Genomic DNA, 24,294 nt, shown 5'->3' on the forward strand with positions numbered 1-24,294 from the left:
AACTTCTGACAGTATGCATGATTCATTTCGATGTAAAACTTACAAGAGTTTTACTTACATGCATGTTTCAGTTAAGCGTTACTTCTTGATTCACAGGTACGTCAAGTGATGATTCGCCTGAACAGACGCCAATATCTTGTAAATCCAAGACAGGGTTGTCACACCACACTTCTAAGAATTCCAAATGGAAAAAGCCTGTGGAAGATTCAGGTAAAAGCGCCTAAATCTGTATTACTTTTGTCAGATAAAGTAATTGTTTTTTGTGTATGTCCTAATCAAGACAATCAAGACAATCATTGAAGGAGATTCCGTTAAATTGCACTACACATACTTACTGCGGTATTTCTTGCGTCCCTAACGCGTGTGAGAGAATGGGGCAATTATTATTCCTTTTCTGGTTAAACAAAACATAGTGACTTCCTATTTTTATTGCACGTATTTTAAGAAAATATGACTCTTAGCATTATCTCCAAATTTCAAAAATGTTCCTGTCTTAGTTTTGAAATATTCTCAGGATTAACTATTAAAATTTGTTATTTAGGTGCTTCATTGGATGGGTACAGAAACCCAATACAACCCTATGTTTTCGTTAGTAACATACTTTGGCACTTTTAAGGCATTCTACTATCACGTTGTTACGTTGTTATAAGAACAATAAGTAATATTTTATTGACAGGAATAGCTTTTTGGAAGTAATGGTTGACTCATCTCTCAAGGCTTGGTTTTAAGTAATGATATCATAAACTAGCAAAGTTATTATATACTTCATGCATCCCTACAGTGGAAAATAAGGAGTAACTTCTTTTCTTGATATATTAGATATAATAAGCAACTGTGCAAATTTCTCACGAAATTCATTACAGTTTGTTTTTCAGTGGAGTTGCTTAAACATCACCTGTAGCTTGTAAACATGCTTGCCTACTCTCCTCCTTCCTTTTTCCCTTCCCTTCCTTCCTTCCTTCCTTCCTTCCTTCCTTCCTTCCTTCCTTCCTTCCTTCCCTCCTTCCTTCCTTCCTTCCTTCCTTCCTTCCTTCCTTCCTTCCTTCCTTTCTTCCTTCCTTCTTTCCTTCCTTCCTTCCTTCCTTCCTTCCTTCCTTCCTTCCTTCCTTCCTTCCTTCCTTCCTTCCTTCCTTCCTTCCTTCCTTCCTTCCTTCCTTCTTTCCTTCGCTTCGTTCGTTCCTTTCTTCTTTCTTCCTCCCTTATTCCCTATCTGCCTTCCTTTCTACTTTTCTTTCTTCCTTCTTCACTAGTTTTTTCCCTTTCTACCTTCTTTCCTTTTTGCCTTCCTTTGTTTGTTTCTTCCTGGTATTCTTTCTTCCTTCATTGACACTTTAATAAAGTGATTGATTTATTTTGTTTCATTACCAAGATGGTGCGCGCATTGAAAGGGAATTCAATTTGCCTTAAGTAACTATCAACACATGCATTATTGTTACTTCCATAAGTAGGTCTAAACATTGTAATAAAGGGAGCGAAATTAGATAGACTGTAACACCGACTTACGGTACAGTTGAGCTGCATCCATGATATCATTTATATATGCAGAGATTGCAGAGACAGAGCATGACACACAGGGGATAGTGATCTCATCATTAATCTATCCCCCACCCCACCCCATCCCACTAGGACTACTGAGTGCCTGCATAGTTGAGCTTGCGCTTTTCAGTTATCAATTCCTGACATTAAGCCTTGCTTTGTATGGTCTGACTATTTTTTTAAGGATGTCTCAGTTAGTAATGGCAACTGTAGTAAGTTATATATGTAAACTCGTCTAACTGATGTGTTATAACCACTTGGAGCTTCAGAACATTTAGAAGGACTAATACGGTTTTCGCTTACTCTTCAGTGAAGCAAAATTTACGTGATGTCGAGCAACTGCAACGTTATCCCAGGAACACCACCAGGATGACTGACGTATCAAGGAGGTTGGAAAAGATTGCTTCAGATAAAGGCTTCACAGTTTCTGACAATGAGGGATCAGGAAATTGCATGTTTTACTCATTGTCAGAACAACTGGACCTTGTGAAGGGGATTCAGATATCTCATAGCGCGTTGAGGCAGCACATTGTCCAGTATCTCGAGAAGAACCCTACACTGGTAAGTCGCTAAGGGTGAAGAAGCTTGGAAGATGTGGTGCTTTGTAACTGTATCCTCACATTCAGGAATCCGACGGTCAATTCATGACCATGACGTAACTGCAAGGCAATATAAGTTTTTAAAAAGTCATAGCATGTGAGATGCCAACTCAATTCATCAAGTATATTACGGAAATGATGAATAGGGAAGCATATTTTTTCCGATTACCAGACAATGATTAAATTGGTGCACCGAGGTACAAGAGAAATTGGAGCAAAACCGAAACATTGTCGAAACTTCAGTAATATTGAGGACATCATTTACGTTCATTCTTACAGAAAACAGTGAGATTGAGCTTGTGACCATCTCAGCAAGTTTTTGAAAAATCTTAAAAAGGACTCTGTATAATGAAACGTCCTAAATATTTTTATAGTTCCACCAACTTTTAAAAACTGGAAGAAAAGAAAATCAAATTCCTTGCTAGGCATTGCCCTTCTCCTATTGAGCTAACATCCACCTTAACCAAATATAATGCTTATTCTTATTATTTTCTTGTCTTCAGTTAGATGGAACAAACTTGTTCAATTTTGTTGATGGGTATCAGTCTTGGTCGGATTACCTAACAAAGATGTCAGCAGATGGCACGTGGGGTGATCACATAGTTCTTCATGCTGTAGCAAACTGCTATGAAACATGCATTCATGTGATTAGCAGTCTGTCATCCAATCATGACGTAACCATCAGCCCAGAACAAAAACGTGACGTTGACAGCAGCAACCGGCTTGTGCTGGGGCACTTACACGAGCACCACTATGTCAGTCTTGGACCCAAACCAGGTAAATGAGCTTTCACAGTTTAACTTTGAAAAATAGGTATTGGCAAATACAAACTAGTCGGTTTGACCTACAAGAAGTTAGCCAGGGCCAAACTGAACGATAAATTGGGTAAAGTTAATGCGAGCCAAATGCATACCTAGTTATTGTTACTTCTATCATCCGCATAGAATTTCGATTAGTTTACACTGTAAAATATCTCGAGGGTTATTTTTATTTTTTAAGGCATTTCTACAATAATTTATGGATGCCAACTTTCAAAATGTTTATACAGTTAAGTCCTGCTAAAACAGAGGCCTTTAGGACCTTGATTTAGTGCGGTGCGTAATATTACCAATTCATCCTCGCCGGGTCATCACATCCTATCCCCAATAACAGGATGTCTGTAATGGAAAGGTGTTCGCAAGACAGAACTTAACTGTATTTTATTACAGTTGAATGGTTTGATACTTGGTGAAAAGGGGTGTGAGTGATGGTTTTGCCACAAAAATTCGGCGCGCTCCAAATAAGCTTTTTCTTTTAAAGATTGTTATTTACATTTTTAATCTTAATATCTTAATAAGTAAACTAAGGATATCACTTAATATGCTACGTAGAACCTGTTGGTATAGTTTGGAACAGCGTAGTATTAATTGGCAAAGATGACACCTTCTGAGGATACTTTAATTAACCAAGGTCTCTGTCTTGCTTGTTGCGACCAAATAACAGTTTGAAAGTAGCCTCTATGGCGCTATCCCCAACCTCTTTGAACCCTCTAGAATCACTCTTCCCAAAAACCACATGCACTGCCAAAGGATGAGGAACAACAAGTCATCGAACATCTAAACATTCAGTGATTTTTCTACGTTCGTTATATGTACAATGAACGGTATGAACAGTGTGAAATTCGCATTTTGATCGTTGTAGCGGAGTTAGAAGACTTTGCACGTACAAATGACGTCATTAAGAGGTGTAACCGGCGCACGTGATGAGTCTAGGGTCCAGTCAGATTGACTGGTCAATAAATTTTTTCAAACTGTTTTGGCGAGTAGCGGAAAACACAGGAAACTTTTTTGCAGAAAAGTAAACCTTGTTCAATGAAAATCTGTCGACTTCAACCAGGTTAAAAAAAGCTACAATTTTGTTGTGATGTTAGAAGAAAGAAAGTATTTGTCGAAACGTGTTGTCCATAGAAATCCTGTAATGGCGAGTAATCGATTAAAACTCGCAGTGAAGCGACTGACATTCTGTAATATTTTGGGGTCAGAAATTCCCATCGTGACATTTGTCACGCTACTCGAAACGGCTCGTAGCGTACTTCTTAGTTCTTGCCGCAGTTTGACGTAATCTGTTTGTTATCAGACAACAGACGCACTTTTTACATAACTAACGCCTTGAAGACGGTGGTTTGCTGTATTTATTGGCCGATATTTTCAGGGATTTTGACACATAGCAAATTACATGTGCTTGCACTGTTTTGTTCTTGTTAGGTTTTTCAGGGAGTCATTACTTCGAAGGGATTTTAGTGACAGACTTTAATTTTGCTACTTGCTTCTTTCAAACAATGGTAACCATCGGTACTTTACGTTATTCTTATTTAAATGCTCAAGCACTCTGTTCTTTGTAGTTGCAGTTAAAGATGGCAGTCCATCTCCTGATGAATTGGAGGAAGTATCCGTGAGCATTGGCAAATCTTGGCGCGCGCTAGGACGTCGGCTAAAATTTGACAAAGCAAAGCTGGACGGGTTTGACCATTGTAAATGGGAGTTAAGCGAGAAAGCATATGAAATGCTGATGAAGTGGAAACAAAAGGAAGACTCAGCTGCAACGTACCAAGTTTTACATGAAGCATTGTGTCACAAATTCGTAAATCGTACAGATTTAGCGGACAAAATTTGTCGTTAAGCTCAAGTTCAAGTTCTTGGAAAAGTTGCTGAAAAGTAATTATGGTCTGCCACCCCTTGGATAATTTGTGTCCCACCGTTATTGCAAGAGGTTAGTCAGTGTTATCAACCATAATAATAGTAATAATTTTGTGAGATACCATAGGGATTAATAATCACTGAGCAAATAATCACTGAACTACCTGTTCCTTACTAAAGACTTGTTGAAAACATGAATACAACAGTTTAAAACTGTAAATGCTTTGAACCCAAGAGTCACGCCAAGATTAGGTAAATTATTATCATCCGAGTAGGTGTAATTATGAGAAGGTATGTTTGAGATGATATTGACTGTCTGGACAACCTGAGTTGAAATCATCACCAAGGTTAATTTTCTGATGATCACCGGTTTGTCATATCTCAAACTGTTCCTCTCACGACTACCCTCACCCAGAGATGATCATAACTTACCTAATTATAAGTTCAATCATACTTTGAAGTGAGACATGAGTATAAACAGACATGAATGAAAAATAAATATGAATAAACGGAACAGAAACAGAGGAAAAATTCCTAACATCACCCTAGGGTTACTTTCACGTAGACGGCTATGCCACATAATTAATCCACTTTTCTTACAGTTCTAATTTAGTAAGATAGAGGGCCACTGATACCATTTAGTGCTGTTTAAATAAGGGACCTACTTACTAATTCCATACTAAGATTCAGTTTGAAATCATTTACAGTACTTAGCAAATGACCTGGAGGAGTCTCCTGGTAAGAGGACACACTGTTGTTGCCTTATCTAATTATTCACAAAGAAAGACTTCTATCATTCGAGTTTTTCATACGGGACAAATTTAAAACAAACCGTCGGTTTCAGACATGTACAACATTGTAAACATGCCAAGTCCCCGTTAAAATGTTACTTTAATACCTTTTAATTACTAGCTGCAAACTATTAACCTTTTCTTTATTTTTTCCTCAACAGGAAACTAGCAAAGGTGTGTTTTCTCGACTGGTCACATCTCAGTTTCAATTGAGAAGTCTTCCACTGCATGCTTTCAATTTAAATATGTCTAGGTAAACGGTTTCTTTCGCCGTTTCTTGATCTTTTCTTGGAATAACTTTCAACTGTAAAGCAAAGAATGACGAATGAGTAATCAATTAAGTTTTCCCCTTGTTCATTGAGTTTAAACGTTCGGTATTTTAATGTTCAAGGAAATGGTTCGAAAGTATTCGACTGCAATTAGCCGTCACGGTGATGTTATTGGCTGTCAAGATTGTAAGAAATGATTTGTAGATCTCGATCCGTTCTTTGTTGGTCAAATGACCGTCGGCCTTTTGTTAGTAATATTAACTGGTCTGTCTACTTTTTATCTGTCTTGTTGATGTCGTAATAAAGTTGCTTGTGATGTACACGAATGACCACGAGTGACCACGAGTGTGAACATGAAAATATTCTACTGACTCATAATGACGTCATTTTTATCAAAAAGCCACTATTTAACCGCAAATAGACCGTTTTCGGACACCTAGATAGGTAAATTTGATACTAAAGACATTTCCGACGGACAGGGGAGAGAGCGGATGGTAAGAAGATGGGGGGGGGGGGGGGGGAATGTCTAAATTTACCGCATTTCATTACCCTTACGAAAAGGCTTTTGTTAGTGAAACACCGGTTGTCACGAAGAGATATGCGTCGAGTATAAATAGAAAGTGTTGAGGCGTGCACCAAATTCATATTAAGCCAACTTAAATGGCCGCGTGGGAATTTTTAACGGGGTCATTATACCGAGACTCAGAAGATTGTAATTTTTTTTTTATCACCAGCCAGATGTTCCCTTCCGTTGACGCTCTTATGGCGGGAATGTTTATCTATGACACAGAGGATATAACATGGCCGCGCCTAGATACGAAATTTCTCTTCGAGTGTTGAAAAATATTTCACGAGTGAGCGCAGCGAACGAGTGAAATATTTTTCAACACTCAAAGAGAAATTTCGTATCTCCAAGCGGCCATGTAATGTTCTGTTTATTATATAACGCCAATGAAATAGCAAACCGATTGCAAAAGGCGCGATTTATCATGTAATCATAGCAGCGGTGATATCCACGCTTGAAGATAACATGTTATTTTCACGTGTGAAGATATCATGTTTTCGCGCGAAAGCTCACCTGGTATTTCATTGGTATTTACACTGAATAAACAAAGTTATTTTATACCTAATTTTCGAGCCCCATTTTATACACGGATAAAAATGGTACACGTATCAAAAACTATAGCACTGATGTCCTGTTTACATGTCTTTTTTTCTGCCGTGCTAAGCGGTGCGAGAAAATGTTTTGGTACGGGTAAAAGACTCAACATCTTGGGTAGCGTACATGATTATTCCTTAGGGCGCATGCGGCCAATGGCTTATTTATTTACAGTCAATCGTTTACACTACACATTTCGTCCGAGCCGGGCCGAGTTTTTGGAAACGCGTACCAATTTCACCCGTGCTCGGACTACCTTTTAAGAAGGGCCGAGCACGGGTGAGATTTTAGGTCGGCGGGGATAAAATTTGGTAGGGCAAAATCATTTACACTAAAAAATTTACCCGAGCCGAACCCTTTTTTTGGGTACGCGTGCCATTTTTATCGGAGCCGTGCCAAAGATTTTCTGTAGTGTAAATGGGGCTTTAGTCTCAAGAAATCGAGAGACTAGTATTTGCAAGGCTTTATTTTCGCCTTTAAAAAATGCAAATGCCACAGACGTTGCATTCTTATAATTATAGTTATTTTTAATGCGATTTTCTATTTTTCACTAGTAGTTATTGCAGAGGAACAAATCTAAGCAAATGACTGAACCTAAATTTGAATGAAATTTGAAGAGGTTTTAAGAAGGACTAGAAGAAAGAAAATGATTTTTAGAACAACAACAGACAGTGGATACCCACGTAAGAGCACCCTAGGTTGCCAATGGACTAACTTGGTGTCCGTCTATTAATTATTAACTGCAAATTCTAATTTTAAAATTTCACTAAATCTTCAATATTTCTTACTTCTCTTAATTTTACCAATCCTTCTAGAAAAACTATCTCCTCCCAAATATACCAAAAAATCACCCAAAAATTCACAAAACACCCCACAACATAGATTCACGGGATGAGCATAGAGTTTTTGGATTGCTTGCAACGTGAACGAGATATTTCCATTAAAGCCATGTCAAGTGCTGAAAAATGGCGTTTAGGTTAAGTCCCCCCTTAATTTGATACTGAAGACGTTTCAGAGAGATGACAGGGGAGCGGATGGGGGGAGGGGTGTGATAGGTGGGGTGGGGTGGTCTAAGCTTACCTCCTCCCGTTACCATTAATCCCACCCCCTACTCCCTCCTTTTTTGTTGACTTTGCCTTTTGAGAATTTTGGGACTGCAAAATGTAATTAATTACATTTTCTCAAAAGGCAAAGTCAACAAAAAAAAGGGGGGGGGGGGGGGCTGGGATTAAAGGTAATGGGAGGAGGTAGATTTAGACCACTCCAGCCCCCATATCACACCCCTCTCCCCATCCGCTCCCCCCTCGTCTCTCTGAAACGTCTTCAGTATCAAATTAACCTATATTGGTATGCAAAAACGGTCCATTTGAGGTTAAGTAGTGACTGTTTGATAAAAATGACGTCAGTATGACGTCAGTATAATATTTTCATGCTGTTCTCACTCGTGGTCACTCGTAGTCACTCGTGGTCATTCGTGGTCACTCGTGTGTACTTTTAGACACGATCCGTTGTATCAGGGTCCCTTGTTTAAACAGGTCAGTGTTATGAGTCAGCCGCCCCCCGGATTTTTTAATAACTCCTCTTTTGTTTGACCTGAATCAACGTTTCTGAATTTTGTTAAAAGCCAAGTACAAAAGACAAAAATAAAAATAAAATAAATAAATTTATTGCGTTCGACGTAGTAAGAGCGCACTCCTAATGCAGATTGATTGTGTGGGACAACGTTGACTCAGTGAATGGTGCGTATGTGACATAGATAGACAGAGCCTGGGATCGAAATCATCGAACGCATATTCTTCCATTATTACTAGTTGTATAACTGATAGATATCAAATGTGAATAAGGGAGAAACGAAGACACACACACATTTGATATCTTGTTGTTGTTGTTTGTTCGTTAATAAATATAGATACCGGAAAATATATAGCAACTGACTGGGTTTTGAAATAATAATAGTAATAAAAAAGCCGCAATGGCTCCTGAAAAGAAGATAAAGTAGATTTTATATTCGGGTAAGATAGATATCTGTACCACACGTGCGTGATGGGATAAAAATTTCGCGTGACACAGAACATGCATGACTGCACAAGAATTTCGGTTTTCATTGAGGCGTAGACATTTCAGCGAATTGTAAACGGAAGAAGGAAGTGCTTACCTTGCAGTTTGATTATTCGATCGCCAAGTCTTAAATTGAGTTTCGCTTTTTAGTGACAACAGCACCCGTTCAGCGACGTCTAAAGAAATTTGGTAAGTACACGGGTAATCCTCAGCACATTTGATAGCTGTTTGCGTAGGACAACATGTTTGCATGAATCCGATCGACTTGAATGGCGCCGATTATGTTGTTGGACTGGCTTCGCCTAGTTGTAACACGGGAAAATTTACCTTCTCTCACGCAGAAATGACTACAAGATTGTGTTTGCAGCGTTTGCCTTTTCAGTTGCTCTATCATTCGAGAAAGTTTTTATTGTCGGTCGAGTCTCAAAGTATCAAATGTCTCAGCAATGTTTAAGTAGCGTGAACTAGAAATTCCAAGGGATTGCGTCGCCAATTTAGTCGTCGGATTGTCAAGACATTTGAGCCCTTATTGCGCTTGTTATCATTTTATTACTATCAGGGGGGGGGGGGGGGAGGGGGGAATGAAAAAAGCAGTCAGATAGGCGGAAATCTTGGCTGATTTCCACACGCAATGCAAATTGATTTCTGTCTTGCGCAAGAGGTCAAGTTATTTATGCTGTACGATTGTTTTGACTGATTGTGTTCAGTCTTGGTTGTAGCGTTCTACAATTTTAAAACGTTCAAAGTGTTATTTGGATGTTTCATTTTTAACGTGACTAAACGGCTTTTTAATGATGCATTTCAAGTCTCAGTGGGCAAGTCACGAAATTGGCGAATTTTTCTGTCTGTCAGCCACAGATCACTCAAGTACAACATTACTTGCGGCAAATACAAGAGTTGTTTGTATGGTATTACTAAAATTCTCAATTTGGGCAAGACATTAAGGTCAAGATACTGATGAGTATAAAATAAAGCATCACATGGTGTTGTTGCCTACCATTACATTGGGTTAAAATGCGTTTTCGTAGAGGTTTTGGAGCCAGTCTATTACAATCCCTGAAAGTCTATATTTTATAGACGTGTTAATGTATTCATTGGCAAGGATTTAATTTAATATGCAAGAGCGAGTCTTGTTTACAAACGGCCTCGAAGGCTCGAACTCATTCTCCCATGAAATTATTTTATTTTGGCATTCCGACTTAACGTCCTGAGAAAAGCATAACATACATTTTTTTTTCCTATACAGTTGTTTTAAAAGATTCGACTTGATCGGCGCGTGATTTCGCCAAAGAAGACTTTCCAGTTTTAATTTTCAAACTGAATACAAACTGAGGAGAAAAAAAATGAAATTTAAATCATCCACATTTTCTGGATATTAAGATCCCTGATGACGGTTTGACAATATACCGCAAAAATACTCACACTGGACGATACGTGGATTTCACTACCTATACTAAATTGTCTCCCAAGATTGCTTGGATACGATCATTGGTCAATAGCGCTCTAGATAGTCTATCTGCTCGCCGAACTACTTAAGGTATGACATATATACTCGACTCGCTAATTTATATCTTGGAATGGTTTTCCTAATCGTATAGGGGAAGCAATCATATAGAAGACGCGAGATGCGCGAAAGTGAGAAAAACTGAATACCAGCAGGTGCAGCAGAGCAACCTTAGTTCCAGTCCTCTTTCTCCTCTTTCTTACTTCCTAACTACACCTGCTGTGAAGACTAGAAAAATGCTCAAAAATATAGCTTTTAATTGCTCTTTGTCCGCGTGCGGTCGCCTTCGCTCTTTGGAACGCGTTCAAATAGCAGCACGGAGCAGCCACTCTTCATACAGAATATACCGGGGTGGCTCGTATTGTTACTTCAAAAGTACTAATATCGATGATTTGAATTTCAGTTTTCTAATGCAACAGCGTGAGACAGTGACTCCAAGGTTATGGAAGAAAATTCAGGGTACCAAGAAAGTATTACATTCCGTAAACAGCGTCTAAAAGCTTTTAAGGAACTTGGAGATAAACAAGCAGAGGGAGAGGAGTACCAACTTCTAGCCCAGACGTACTATGTTCTTAAAGACTACCAACTAAGTATTGAACACTGTAAAGAATACCTAAGTATTGCTAAGGAAATTGGAAATAGACAAGCGGAGGAACACGCGTATAGACGTCTAGCGTGGTCGTATTACAGTCTTAAAAACTACCACCTAAGTATTAAACACGGCAAAGAAAGCTTAGGTATTGCTAAGGAAATTGGAAATAGACAAGCAGAGAAAGAGATGTGTGCTGCTCTAACCCTGTCGTATTTCTATCTTAAAGACTTTGAACTAAGTATTAAACATGGTAAAGAAACCCTCAGTATTGCTAAGGAAATTAGAAATAGACAAGCGGAGGAACATTTGTGTAATGTTCTAGCGTGGTCGTATTATAATCTTAAAGACTACCAACTTAGCATTAAACATAGTAAAGAAAGCCTAAGTGTTGCTAAGGAAATTGGAAATAGACAAGCAGAGGGAAACGCGTATAGACTTCTAGCCTTGTCGTATTACGATCTTCAAGACCACCAACAAAGTATTACACATGGTAAGGAAAGCCTCAGTATTGCCAAGGAAATTGGAAAACGACAAGCAGAGGAACAGGCGTATTTAATTCTAGCCCGATCGTATTACGAACTTAAAGACTACCAACAAAGTATTGAGCACGCCAAACAAAGTCTTGGCATCTCCAAAGAAATAGGTCATAAAATTTTAGAGCCGAGATCTTACCAGATACTATCAGACGCGTATAAACGTCTTGGAGACCACAAACAAGCGATGGAATGGGCTAACCAAATAAGAGAAACAGAGTCGTCTTGCAGTCTTGGAGAAAACAAAGAAGCCAGTGAAAGCAACCTTCAAATGCAAATTGGAGAAAATGGTTTTGATGAATCATCAAGCTTAGTGGATCCTGAAGAAGGGGAGGATATATTCTACGGAGCCGGCCTTTCAAACGATAGTTCAGGTAATATTTTAGTATTATATGAATTAAAAAAAAAATGGTTAGAAAATTGGTAGTTCCGTTCAGAGGATTTTCCTGTCTGTTTTGGGGTTGGAGGAAGCTTCATTTTTTGGTAGGGGTCTCTGGGGGCTAAGGATTATAATGTTGGAAGAGATTTACTTTCTACGTGTGAGCTAACTAAAAAGCATTTTGGTGGTGAAAAACTACAGGAATAAAATTTAGTAGTTTAGTCGTCTTACAAATATTAAAATTCTCCGAAAGTGACGATAGATAGGACAAAAGAACTTTAATGCGATAGACTGAGACAACATAACTGAGAAGTATAAAGAAGAGAATATGAGAAGTTTTTTACCAACAGAGGCTACGAACACTCACATAGTGTGTTATTGTGGAGAGATTATTGACACTCTTAAAATGAGCATTGGCCAAAAGCAAAGCTTCGTGGGCTTATACACTTGTTTTCAGAACAACAAACATGATTGCTGATAGTTGTTAATATATTGATGATGAGTACAATTATCCCGTCAATTAGGGCTGGAGCCCGTGATTAGGAGCCTCTAACAGTATTTAAAACTTCTTGGGTCGCGAGTTTATTTATTATTATTATTTTTTTTTTTCTTTTTGAACTGCTTTTCCCGGGAAAAGGTTTGGTGGATGAATTTTGATCCATGACAATTTAATTGTTATTAATATTCTTTGATTAGGTATTTAAACTGTGGGCTTTCCAAAATCCCCTGAGACCTATTCTAGAAATAAATATTCTCGGGAAAGGGTTGATTTCACTGGTATTTAAAGTCACCTATATAAATTAACTACACTCTAAATTGTATTTTCTATTTAAACAATAGAGCGTTTTTGTCTAGGGACTATCGACTGATCGTTGCCCTTCGGAAATTTGATGCTCTTTTAATTTTGTTTTAAAAAAACAAAGTTAATGTTAACCTTAGAAGTTAAACTTCGAGGGTTTAACATCAAATTGATAAGGACGACTATCAAAGCGATAGACGCGGGTAAAAAAATACAACGAAAATCACTTTTTTGTTACTAAGTAATGAAATGGATGAAAAAATGAAAGGTTTTTTCGGGGACAACAAGTACAATTCATCGGTGCATTTTCGCCCGATGGGCACTTTGCCCTGCTAGCACAGCGCTGATAGTGTCTCTCCGCGGATGGCTTTTATCACATCACGTGATCAAGTTTGAAAAGCGATCGGGCTTGGTGAAAATTTAGGTAGTGAACTATACTGGGTGTTATTGTCGATCGATCAGTGTAATGACAATCACAATCAACAAAATTGCCATGTCTCTGATGGTGTTAGGTTGTGTGCGTTAGATTCTGCAATGTTCGTCTGCGAAGGAAAGCTTCCCGAGGAAAGTAAGCGTTCGTTACCACCAAGTCTTGTCAGGTGAAAAACCCGTTATATACAACTAACAATTTCTACTAACAAAATTATCAGATTCTCTTTTGATGTTTCTAAATGCAGGGAGAGAATTAGTCTTTCTACTCAGAAAGTGTGTTCTTCCTGTCAGGAGTCCAGTCAATAGACACAGTAGAGTGTTCAAGAAACGTGAAATCCACGAGGGAGACTAACTTGTACGTCAGGGAGAAACTCTAAGTTTTATTTAGGATAAAATGAGAGGATGAAACTCTCCAACCACACGTTTCAAACTGTGGTTAAATAGTTACAACTATTTTTAGAGCATCTACTAAACCATGTGTTTATTATGTATTTTTTTATAACATATTTCTGCCATAAGGGACCGTTCATTTTTTATGAGCATGGGGGGGCTGGTGGGATTTGGTTAATTGCCACTACGAAATTTGATGGCCCCCCCCTAGCATGCAATTTTTTTCCACATGGCCCCCCCCCCCCCCCAGCAGCAACTATTTTTTTCTGATGACCCCCCCCCCCCCGCCCAACCAGAAACAAATTATACTCCTAACTTTAGCAAAACGCTTATATGTACTGTTTATATCAAAGATAAACGTAATTGTTACTTTGATTTCTTTACAGTACTATTAAAAAGTTACCGTTCTCTGCTTAGGTAAAGATTTCTCTTGTTTAAAAAAAACGTTTTATAGATAGCAACACGTTTACGGCAACGGCAAACCCTAAATTTCCATTTAGATTCTTAGAGGAACTATAAAAATTAATCAAGCAAATGTTTAACGTGAAATTACTCCCCTTCGAGTAGAAACAATTAATACACGTACAGATCTGACTAACAAAATACGGATCGAAGCATACCAAACAACGATTACGAGTCATATTAAACAGAAAAAAAAAACAGCAGACACACAGATATCAGGCGCGTAGGTAAGGGTTGGATAGGGGTGTTTGTTGAGCGGCGGAGGCGCTCTTACTAGGGGGGTCCGGGGGCATGCTCCCCCTGAAAATTTTGAAAATCTAGGTTCCCAGAAACCTCATTTCCTGCATTTTGAGACCCATTTTAGGCAAATCACAAATTTGTTTTACAGCAGCTTTTTAAGCTATATACATCATTTCTGCGGAATAATTGTCTCAACTTAAACAAGAAAGTTCAATGGACATTCCGCGCCCTGTCAAGTTCTGATAGCTATTCGATCTGCTGATAGTCATACACCAAGCTGGTAAACTGCATTATTCTCGGGTGTAGGCCTTCAAACAAATTGACTATCTCGTGAAGATTGACAGGCATATCATATTTGATATGCATTAGAACCAGGGCGGACATTCTACTCTCTCTCTCATGGTACACCTCATGTAGTTGTTCAACCTCCTCATTGTGCTTTTTCTTCCGCCATTATTGATCTTCAAAGGGGGTTCGTTCGAACCCCTCGAACCCCCCCTCCTACACGCCTGGATATTAAGGTACTGCTATTAAAAATGACAGTTACAAGCTTTTCTGAAGATGGCCTACGGCTCAGATTTACCGTCAACTGAAGTCACCAACAACACTTCTATTATTAAAAACTAATCTGGATGCTCACACTAGGCATACTACTGAGTCTACTGATACTCCTGGGTTCAAATAATTTACTAATCAACAGTCTTTATAAAAGTGAGTACTATTAAACAGAACATTAAACAATCTATTGATATAGTGCTGAGTACAACCACTTAATAGAAAGCTACTCCCCCACGGATGATTCAATAGTGAGACTGTTACGTTTTTATATTAATTTGAACTTGTACAAACATAGGTGTCTACTTCAGTTTATATTCATTATTGCTTTTCCAACAGATATGCTTCATTTCCTCAGTTGTTGTTAATATGAAATGCAGATTTCGACCTCAGTATGTAAAACAAATTAAAAGTGGTTAGGAAAATCGTATTACATAAAATTGAAATAATATTCAATTTCTTCATCTGTTTCTGTGTTGAGCCACTTTCAATTTCCCCTACTAGCCAATTATTGCTGGTGACCCCCCCCCTCTTTCACTCAATTTTTTTTGGTAGCCCCCCCCTTTAGTGCCATTTTTTTTCTCGTGACCCCCCCCCTAAATCCCACCAGCCCCCCCATGCTCATAAAAAATGAACGGTCCCTAAGTACCAAGTGAGATTAAAGCACGAGGACCAAGAGCGCAGCTTGCGTATGTAAATGCTTTGAAGACTGGAAAAGTAAAGATGTACCGTGCTAGAATCATGCTGATAGGCCAAGATCGAGCAGGAAAGACGAGTTTGAAGAAATCGTTCTTAGGTCTGCCATTCGACCCTTATGAGCAGAGCACTGATGGAATAGAGGTTGATCCATCAAAGTTCGAAATTGACGTTGATCAAGTGAAAAACTGGGAGCGAACTGACGAGAAGTTAAGTGTGTCTCAGTTTGCAAACGACCTTGCAAAGATGGTGGCTGCTCAATTTGGGAAAGAGGGAACAAGCGTAACTCCAGAAGTTCAAGATGAGCTAAAGAAGACCGCATCTCAAAAGAATGAGGTTTGGGGCCTAACATCCATAAAACAGACGGACAATTTTTTACTATGAATATTGGATTCTATTTGTTTACAAACACATCCAAACACTGCGTAAGGCCTACCCTTTACCCCGGTTGTACGCTTAAGTTTTTGTGAATTTTTTTTTCATTTCGGTGAGCTTTGTTGATGCTTTTAACTCCGATACCGCTATGGTTTCGGTAGTGAGGCGACAAATGACTGAACATCGTCTCGCTCGTTTTTTTTTTTTTTTTTTTTTTTTTTGTAGAACTACATTTACTATGGTTATTGAGATGGAATTCATACAGTTAGTTCCTGATAATTTGTATTTAATGGAAATATATTTCTTTGACTGATAACCTTTCTTGAGTAATCGCCTCACTCCCCTCCCTAGCTAGAATCAGCTGTTAAAAAAACGAGGTCTGATATCTGATTCGAATTAATACTTTATTTATTTTGTTGCATCACAACATGGACTTATCTGAGGCTCATAATTATACATTTTTTAAATACCTTTTAAGGACGGTGCCTACCTTTGTTACTGCGCGAACGTTCTGCACATCTGGAGATACTCGGGTTTCCTATGGGTGGTGCCAACTAACACAGGGATATTTTTGCACGGTTTAATTAAAACTATGCGGAGAAAGCAGAACTCAGTGCTCTTGGTATCCAAAAACAAAATTTTTGGTAACCATGCATTTTTCAGAGATAAGAAGGCTTCAATCTGGAGAAAAACGCCATATATTGCTTAGCATTTTACTGCTTTGTAGAAATAATTGTAGAATATTAAATTGTTGCTTAATTATTTTCGAAGAATGCGTGGTTACCCCCAATTTTCTTTATGGATTTCAATAGCCCTTGGTAAGATCTACTTTTCCCGCATAAAATACCTATGTATTAGTAGGCACCGTCCTTATCATCATCATATCTTTATTTACAGAGTAGCTTAATGCAGCTAGTAATATCTCCGAGAATTTACCCACCCAACCATGAGAGTATACACACAAAGACCAGACCACATCACCGGGAACTATTTCCCCTACTCTTTGCGAACAGTGAGTGGGTTCTTTAACGTCCCACAGAGTTATTAACAAACAAGGGTTGTGAGACGGGGCCTACGGTTTATCGTCCTTATCCGAGAAGACTAGAAAGTCTAACCATTTGCAAATGTCAGAGCAAAGGCAGCACTTTCTCCTCAGTTATTTAAAGACCCTGAGTGTTGGTCCGGCCGGGGTTTGAACCCACGACCTCCCGCACGGTAGTCCGGTACTCCACCAACTGAGCCAACCGGTCGGCCTTCAAATCCCTCCCTTATACTGAAAGTTAGTTGTTCTTATGAGCTTATCCTGATGCACAACAAGTTTCGATTTGTCCATAATATTTTCCAGAATGCCTAGTTGCACCTGTCAATGATTTTTATTCGTAACACAGTTATACCCATTCATCGTTCTGGGAAGTTTGCAATGATTGATTGTAAGTTTTATTTGGTCGTTTATTTCTATATTATCTTTCATTTTAAAATTCATCAGAGTTATGTATGTTTTTCATTATTTTTGTTATTAAGAAATTTTCATATTTCCATATGTCTTGGATTTTTTGGTTTTAACGACGCCCAAACCTTAAACTCATCTTAAATTTGAAATCATCGAATGAGCCTCCCTTTCATAAATACTGTTTTAATTAAACCATTCCAAAACCGCTGACGATTTAAAAAATTTCATTTAGATTCCTTTTAGGGAAGAAAAAACACCTGAAGCGGCGAAAGTACAAGAAGTTCACACAATCCACCACAACCAAAAAGCAGCTGGAGAATCTGCCCTACCTGCATTGAATGTCGATCCTACTTTGCCTCCAGAAGAATTTACCCGTCTTCTTATTCAGCATTTGGAAGGTTTGAAGCTGCAGAGTGACACCACATCGACAGAAAACCACATGACCCTAGACCTGTGGGACTTTGCAGGACAGCATCTTTATTACGCTTCCTATCCAGTGTTCTTGTCATCACGTGCAGTTTATATGCTGGTCTACAATCTCAGCAAGGAATTAAAGAACACAGCTCAACCCTCCGCCAGATTAGGAAGTGCTGACATTCCTCTGGATAACCCAAGTGGTGAGACAAATCTGGACAACCTGGTTTCCTGGCTTGGTTCAATCAGTACTCTGTGCTCATCGAAACGAATGGATGACAGCAGACAGCCAGAGAACGTTTTGCCATATCTACGTCCCCCAGTATTTATCGTTGGAACGCATGCTGACAGACCGTGTCAAGACATCGGGAAGATGGAATCAGAGATTCAGGGTGCGCTTTTTGGAAAGGAAGTTGATGGACACGTGATCCGCACTTTCTTTCGAATCGATAATACGAAAGGATCATCTGATGAAGGAGTTTGTGCACTTCAGAAACTCATGATTGAAGTTTTGAAGCAAGAGCCGTACATGGGGGAGGAGGTACCACTGCGGTAAGTAAAATTATCCGTAAAAAAATTGACTTGAATCAACTAACTGGTATAGTGCTCTTTTTCTGTCATGTCCGCTGTCATGCCACTTTTTAGTTACCTTTCTTTTTTTTAATGATTTACTTACAATATGACTGAATCAGACTCAATCTAATTCGTCTTTCTTTAATTGCCCTTTAGGTGGTTTAACTTTGAGAAGATTATCCATGCTTTGGTTGCCAAGGAGATGTATTACTTGAGCCTCCAACAACTTCAAACTGTCATCCAGGAAGTGTGTTTTATTGACAATGAAAATGAAGTTACCACTATGTTGGATTTTTATCACGACCTCGGCATCATTGTAAAGCATGGCAGCACCGTTGTGCTACAGGCCCAGTGGTTGATTAATCTATTTAGACAGCTTATAACCATTCGTCGTTACAATGAAATGGTGAGAAACATAAACGTAAATTGCATCTATCAGTTTGACCTGTACTTGCCCGAAGAGGTTTTTCGTTCTGCATTCTGGTGTGACCTGTACCAGATTGATCTATTCTAATCAGATCTGTACTGGTGTGACCTTAAACAATCCGGGTCCAGATTCACTTGATTGCAAAAACGTTGACACCTAAAAAGTATAAACCGTGAACGATGAGACCCAGTGGCTTTATGGGTATAAGTGTACTAAAATTTTTTTGATAATATTCTATTATCGTGCGACGGTTGATGACCAAAATTAGTTGATGGAAACTGTCCAAGCTTTCATTAAAGTGTCCAAGTTTCCAACAAGGGCCAATTTGAGTGATGTACAATTCGCGATTTGCCTAAGGAAGTTCAAATCAGTCAATGAACTTAAGCAATATTTGGTAGAAAATTATTCGGAAGAATTAAGACAGCACTGTATTTTTTTATTGCAAAGAATGAGAATGGTAAATTATTGATTATGGATATGAGGGTATTGTTTGAACACTACCCACAAATCCGTTGGGTCTCATCGTGCAGGGTTTATGCTTTTTAGGTGTCATTGTTTTTGCAATCGAGTGTATCTTTTAAGATACACTCGATTGCAAAGTGTTTTATCCGAACAATAGCATATTGGTCGAACAATTGAGTTTTTTTAGGAAAATACTTAGGATACATATTAACTTAGGATGACTTCGTAAATCTGGCCCTAGCTCCGCAGACGACAATTAAAGTGATTTCTTGTCTTTAACTGGTTTGAACCCTTTATCAGTCTGACATCTGACATAAGCCTTACAGATGTTACGAATGGCTTTGTGCTTTTGCAAAAAAAAAAAAAAAACACTGAAAAATGGAGTTACTAGCCTTTGTGTTCGCAATGTTTTAAAATGTTACTTTAGATTAGACCCAGCTGGGTTGAGGTGGGGGAAATGTGGCGTATGTAAAACAATATATTGCGTTGTTTTGTTATTAATTTTTCACCATTTAGGACCCAAAATGGCCAGGGGACCAAGCAATCCTTAAGTTGCTCCCACACCTCCTTCCATCCAACTGGTATGATTTGTGCCATGTTGACTAACACCCATGCAATCAGCACAGAAACTTTCACAGTTTTTTTTTCAAGTTCAGTCCTTTTTTTGTAGGAAAGATCTCCTATCATTTACTGACAATTATTGTCTTAGCGTTTTTGACAGACCGAAAAAACTGTCGTATAAAAGTCTCGTTTAGTTGTGTCTCTGTACTCAAATCATTCCTCTATTTTTTGTCGTCTTGGTCTTTTTTTTTTTCTATTTTTTCAGGAATCGCGGCATTCCACGTTGTGGAAACAAATGGAAGAGAAAGGTGTCCTCAGCATGGAACTTGTTGATCACGTGTTTTCCAAATATTGTGAGCAAGGCTTCATCAAGGAGGACATATTGGGTATGATGGAGCAATTCGGACTGATCGTTAAGTTTGAATCCTCCCTGACTGACGTAAAATATTTTACACCAAGTCAGCTGAAGCAACCATCTGCACGCCTTAGTAAAATGGAGCCTTCACATACAGATCCATGTCCATTGTACATTCGTTTTCCAGCGGGGCTGGTTCCTCATGGTCTCTACTCACACCTCGTGGCACGATGCATCAAATGGTGTTCTGAGAGTGGATTCATGCGGGAGCCAGTGTTGCGCTACATGATATCCAGTTTCACCATACAGAGAAAAGAAGCTCACCACTTGATCTTGTTTTGTCAGAAAATGTCCATCTGTGTCATCTTAAAGCAATCGCAACCAGACAAGGAAGCCCCATTGGCTGAGATAGAAGAGGTGGCCAGTCTTGTGCGAAATTTTCTTGGAGAAGCGCTGGAAAAATTGTCAAGGGAGTTATCCTGGTGGGGAAACTTAAAGTATGACTTTTGTGTTGCATGCCCTTACTGTCCAGAGGAGGAAGAGCCATGTACTAAACACCGCCAGGTCTCCTGCACCCACGAAGACTGCATCTGTTTACTCAAAGTTCAACAAGGAGGAGAGCTGGGCTGTTGCCAACAAAGTGGTGAAATACCGGCGATTGCCAGTTTTAGAAAATGGTTCTCAAACAAAGGTGAGGCGAACGTGAAAATGTGATTAAAAATGCTGCATGTCTATGTGGGCATGTTAAATTGTTTTGTATAACAATTTATCTTATTTTAAATAGCTTTCCATGAATCTTACAAGTTCCAAGTTTATTTCCAAGTATTTGTGTTAAATGTTAACGCATAGAATTTGTGACGTATCAAATTGGTCACGCATTAAGCTTTTGGGGGGTTCGAAGGTTTGATTCGAGGACTTAAAGGTATGACATGTAGTTTCAATATTTAGTAAACTTCAACATAATTTGTATGCCAGTTGCTCAAAAACATTAATGTAGTGACAGTTTTGTGATAGATACTTCGTTTAAGAATAAAATTTTCTTGTCTAATATCTTGTTTGGAAACTAGACATTAGTTTTTGAAAAACTATCAGTTAATTAGAGTGAGATAGTCGAAAAATAAAATAAGCCAACTCCCTAAAATAAACCTTTAAATGGTAGAAATGCGAGCTATTTATGCATGACGTCCTGGTGTCAAGTCCTGCACGTTTCTGTCAAACTATTTATGATTAGATAATAAACAAGTAGCACTACCATCGGTTACTCCCTAATGGGATAACTTTTTTACAGAAGCTGTCTCAGTATGTTCGAGAAGGAATGACTTTTGACCAGTTGGTATAAACTTTACTGTGCACCATAGCCGCCAACCATAAAAACATTTGAACCGAATATTTTACTGTCATGCCTTTAGAGTGGTTCCACTATTTAAGTCTTTAAGAAAACTCCCACTGTGCAATCCATCAGAGGGAAGCCTCTAAGCTGTGCTTTGCGGTGGTAGGTGCCTTATTCTTTTGCAAGCTAAGGCGCACAGATTTGTTTGGTCTTTGGGTGAAGTCCTGTTCATACTTAAATGAAAGCTATGTGGTGGTACCTAGGTGGATGCCTCTTGTTTTGTTTTTTACGTAATGGCTCCAATGAAACGTCTTGCATGAAATTCCGAGATTGGGACCATATAAGAACTATACAACTGCTGATCGCCCCTTTGCCTTTGAACTGAGAGGTTCTAAAATTAAAGATTAGTTAAACTTACCTCAAAAGGGGCATCTAGACGTCCATGTATAACGTTCATGTATATCAGAACGATGGAATGGTAATATAAGAATTAAACACTTACAGGTAGTTCTAGAGATAAAGATATGCCAACGCCAACATCCAAAAGAGTGTCATCATGTCCTAGTCCTGGTCAGTGCTCCAAGCGACAAAGACTTCTGGACAACACAGGTAATAAGTTCTGAAGTTTTTTGCAGATGTAGAACGTGACTGTCAGACGAAATTGAATGTTTGGGTTTTAATTTACATTTTATTGACATGACCACCACATATACAACTATCTCATTCTAAATTTTGTATTAAATTCAGAAATTGTGTATCAAGTTTTAGAAATTTTGTATTCGTTGTATATATGTTACCAAATCTATTGATAATTTTTAACGTCTACTCCGCCATTAATGCCTTTCTGTCTTCCAACAGATCTCCAAATAAAGGGAATTTCTCTGTAAAGTTATAAAAATAGACTGACGAGCCTTTTGCCTTCGTAGGTTTAGTTAAAGAAGGATGTCCGTCTGATGATGAACTAGAACGTCTATCGATGAATCTAGAGGAATGGAGGCCGCTTGGGCGTCGGCTGGATTTTAACAATGCACAGCTGACTGGGTTTGATAAAGACACTGAATTATGGCGTGAGAAAGCCTTTGCCATGCTAATGACGTGGAAGCAAAGAGAAGGCAAATCTGCGACATACAGAGTCTTATATGAAGCATTGCGTCATGAATTTGTAAATCGTAAAGATTTAGCGGAGAAATTTTGCTACCACTCTGACTGAGAAGCTGTGTTATATTTCTTTTTGACAGTTTTCAACTCCACATCATTAACTTTCCTCAAATTTAGGAGAAAAATTTGATGTCATTTAATCTGTGTATCCGATGTATATTTTCAATCGCCAAACTGTCCAGATATGAATCGCATAACTTCTATTATTACAAATAATTAATGTACAATTTGTTTAATAAGAGCAATTGAACAAGTTTGACTTCTCCTTTGATACAGTCAGTCGAACTTTACTTGACGAGTTAGTTTGCCTTTTTCTTGTAGTTGTAGTCAGTTTATTTCCCTGAAAACGAGGGTTAATAATTTTCCAACATATCTTGTCAAAAGGGGGTCATGAATTTGATCCCAGATTTTATACGGAAATAGATTGTTAAACATTTTTTCTGATATTGTGACAGTCATTTTAAAACCTGTTCCTTTCCTAGATAGCGACACAATAAAACAGGGAACTCAGAAAAGGTGAGCACACTTACTGGAGGAGACGACGAGGCTAATATGTTTATTAATCCTTAATAAGCTTTCGAAAAAAAAATCCCTCCCCTTCCCCCCCCCCCCCCCCCAAAGTATTATCGATTCGCTAAAGTGCTTAGTGTGGCAGTAAGTGACAGTTATTTAAAACCTGTTCTTTTCCTAGAGAGCGACACAAAAAAAGGGAACTCAAAAAAGGTTAAACGGCCATAGAATACTAAACTGATACGTTTTGGCGCGAAATGTGAAATGGCGGCCTGTTTGAGTAGCCTATCAGGGTCCGTGTTTGAATACACTCAATACAGGACATGTTTTCAGAAATGATTATTAAAAATGCGGCCGCATTTTTAGAATAAATTGGAAATGATGTTTTTTCCCCCTTCAGCTTTCCCTCCTTTTTCCTTTGGTTTATTTGCATATTATTCGTCGTTGGGTATGTTATGAAGCAATTATCACAGCTTTGCCTTGTGCGCGTTCTTGTCGATTTAAGATTACATGGAGACAATAGCCCAATTTCGATATATTAAAATTCAGCCTGAAACTGAATAAACATCACTAAGAGGCTCCGGGGAAGAAACCCGTATAAACACTTCAATTTGTTCCCCGGAGCCTCGCAGTGATGTTATTGTTTCAGACTGAATATTAATATATCGAAATTGGGCAATTAACCTTCTAATTTGCTCCTGGCGGGGGTGGGAGCGGGGGCAGGCACATTCCTTGGGGATGATTTTCAGGATGTTTTTTTGTCCTTTCCTAGCTTTTTTTGGGTAACACATTTTAACAGTTCATTACTCAATCCACGTGCAACTGACAATGAATACACTTAATATTTCCATGGAGAAAGGTATTTTGAAATGTGAGTTTCTTTGCTTTATTTTAAACAGTTTAATTTATTGGTGTTTTTCATTAGTTAAGATTTTTTGAGTCAATTTGGATGGTATCTTGAGGTTTTCAGTGAAGGGATTAAGAAATCCAAGACGGCGGCAGACCCGAAC

At 38.6% G+C, this 24,294-nt stretch overlaps 2 protein-coding genes across 3 annotated transcripts in view; both read left to right on the forward strand.

Moving 5' to 3' along the window:
* Positions 1-6,357, forward strand: part of LOC146485508 (uncharacterized) — an 80,333-nt gene extending 73,976 nt beyond the window's left edge. Inside the window, exons 12-16 of one of the 2 annotated variants that reach the window (XM_085103386.1) lie at positions 97-210; positions 1,847-2,097; positions 2,639-2,912; positions 4,522-4,883; positions 5,763-6,357. In XM_085103386.1, coding sequence (XP_084959512.1) covers positions 97-210; positions 1,847-2,097; positions 2,639-2,912; positions 4,522-4,793 — 911 coding nt within the window. In that variant the 3' untranslated portion in view covers positions 4,794-4,883; positions 5,763-6,357. Of the gene's footprint in view, positions 1-96; positions 211-1,846; positions 2,098-2,638; positions 2,913-4,515; positions 4,884-5,762 lie in introns of both variants that reach the window. The other variant, XM_085103385.1, reaches the window with a different exon arrangement.
* Positions 6,358-10,345: 3,988 nt separating this feature from the next.
* On the forward strand, positions 10,346-23,218 carry LOC146485510 (uncharacterized). Its single transcript, XM_085103409.1, has 8 exons — positions 10,346-10,624; positions 10,995-12,090; positions 15,620-16,005; positions 17,727-18,460; positions 18,638-18,887; positions 20,197-20,977; positions 22,121-22,225; positions 22,543-23,218. Exons 2-8 carry the CDS (start codon positions 11,034-11,036, stop codon positions 22,824-22,826), a joined length of 3,597 nt encoding a protein of 1,198 aa, XP_084959535.1. The 5' UTR covers positions 10,346-10,624; positions 10,995-11,033; the 3' UTR covers positions 22,827-23,218.
* The last annotated feature ends 1,076 nt before the right edge of the window (positions 23,219-24,294 follow it).

The sequence above is a fragment of the Pavona decussata genome, unplaced genomic scaffold (assembly GCF_977016875.1).
Source record: "Pavona decussata unplaced genomic scaffold, jaPavDecu1.1 SCAFFOLD_26, whole genome shotgun sequence".
NCBI classification, from domain to species: Eukaryota; Metazoa; Cnidaria; class Anthozoa; order Scleractinia; family Agariciidae; genus Pavona; species Pavona decussata.